The sequence below is a fragment of the Cyclopterus lumpus genome, chromosome 21 (genome assembly GCF_009769545.1).
Source record: "Cyclopterus lumpus isolate fCycLum1 chromosome 21, fCycLum1.pri, whole genome shotgun sequence".
Taxonomy (NCBI): domain Eukaryota; kingdom Metazoa; phylum Chordata; class Actinopteri; order Perciformes; family Cyclopteridae; genus Cyclopterus; species Cyclopterus lumpus.
Window position 1 is genome coordinate 5,880,677 of NC_046986.1, and position 1,768 is coordinate 5,882,444.

At 46.0% G+C, this 1,768-nt stretch overlaps 1 protein-coding gene across 1 annotated transcript; it reads right to left on the reverse strand.

Annotated features, from left to right (window-relative positions):
* Positions 1-310: 310 nt before the first annotated feature.
* On the reverse strand, positions 311-1,494 carry LOC117750537 (serine/threonine-protein kinase pim-2-like). Its single transcript, XM_034561793.1, has 5 exons — positions 1,399-1,494; positions 1,045-1,302; positions 772-952; positions 494-655; positions 311-402 (listed from the first exon to the last, which is right to left on the reverse strand). The coding sequence occupies exons 1-5, from the start codon at positions 1,489-1,491 to the stop codon at positions 311-313; spliced, it is 786 nt and encodes a 261-aa protein (XP_034417684.1). The 5' UTR covers positions 1,492-1,494.
* Between the last annotated feature and the right edge of the window lie 274 nt (positions 1,495-1,768).

Sequence of the window (1,768 nt, forward strand, 5' to 3'; positions counted from 1 at the left end):
CTCGGCTCCTGGCCATATTTATATTATATCGAGGAGAAGATCCGGATGCGACGTTCTGATTATTGTCTTCACCTTGAATTGTGCGTAAAAGCAACATGAATGAACTGACGGTAGAGAGACAGTCATATTTAAATAAGACAGCAGCAAGATGATAGGCTAACCATATCATTGTTTCCTTGTGCTTATTGAATAGAGTGGACCAGCTGATCTGCGCGGCTGGTGTTACGATGACAGCGGGTAAAAATTGATTGGCAGACGTATGAGGAATAAATAAATGAAGACGTGTGTGCGTGTGTTTGTGTGTGTGATACTATCTCAGCCACGGGTGATGCTTCAGCTGGTACAGAGTGAAACGAATATCCGGGTCCGCACATAAGGACGCCTCAAAGAAATCTTTGCCATCTGTAGAGAAAGGAGAAGAATGGGTGAGGTCATGTGATCCATCGCAACGTGAACTCAAATGAACAGATTTTTGTGTTTATGTTTTTCTTACCTTTGGAAAGCCAACTGGTCTCATTCAGCTCCTGAAAGGTCATCTCCGGTGTAGATGCCGCCTTGTGTCGCATGAAGAACAGGACCATTCCGATCTGGTATACTGTCGAGGGTCCCGCTTTGTACTCCTCCCGACTGGACCACTCTGGGGGGATGTGAGTACCTAAAATATACAGACATAATAAAAAGACATTGAGGAGGAGGAAGAGCTTTGTTTCAATGTAAAAGTCCCCGATGGGTAAAGTTAATAAAGAGCAGGAGTAAAATTGGACTTCTTACCATAAAAGGTGTCAAAGGCGTCGTCTTCTTCGGCGAAGCAGCTCAGACCGAAGTCGATGACGCGAACTCGCGGCGCCTTCATGCAGGTCTCAATAAGGAGATTTTCCGGCTTGATGTCCCGGTGGAAAATGTGTTTCTCCTGCAGGTCAATGGCTACACTCACCAACTGCTTAATTATAACCTGAAAGACAAAAAAGAGAGAGTTGAGGGATCAGAGAGGATGCTTGGACATGTTTTCATGGCTGAGACTCTGAGATGACTACAGCAGCTTACCTTAACTTCCTTTTCTTTCAAGTGGCCTCCTTTGGATTCAATGTAGTTGGAGAGGTCTACGGCCGGCATCGGTCTCTCCAGCACCAGGATCAGCTCCTCGTCCACAATGTACCAGTCCAGCAGGTCAACGTGTGCTGAATGCCGCTCTGATTCGGCCTCTAGTTTCCTTAGCACAGCGACCTCCATGGGGATATGGAGCCCATCAGTGTCTTCGTGAAGGAGGAGATTTTCGTCTATGGTAATATGCTTAATAGCGACCTAAGGGAGATACAAACAAGACTTTTTGGTTACACTTCCTGACCGTACTCTGTGTGTGTGTCTGTATGTGTGTGAAAGAACATGTGAAAAACTTACAGGAAGATTATCCTCTCTACGATAGCCAGCATACACGCATCCACATCCTCCTTCGCCAAGTTTCTTCTGCTGCCGGTACTTGGCCTTAAACATGGCTGACGAGTCTAGAATCGGTCCATCATCGGCGCTTCTCTCGCTCTGAGCCGCCTCGGGTGGGTTTCTGCTTTCTAGAGATGAGAGAAAAAACATCACAACATGAATTTACTGACGTTCACAACACGAACGAGGACAAAAACACAAGACGATCATTCGATGTCTCTTAAACCATTTATAGCAGAATAATAGTTAAAATATGGGGATATAGCTTACCAGTGTCCTCTGAGGTCGACGGCAACTCATCCTCACAGGAGATGGGGTCCAGTCTCCTGTT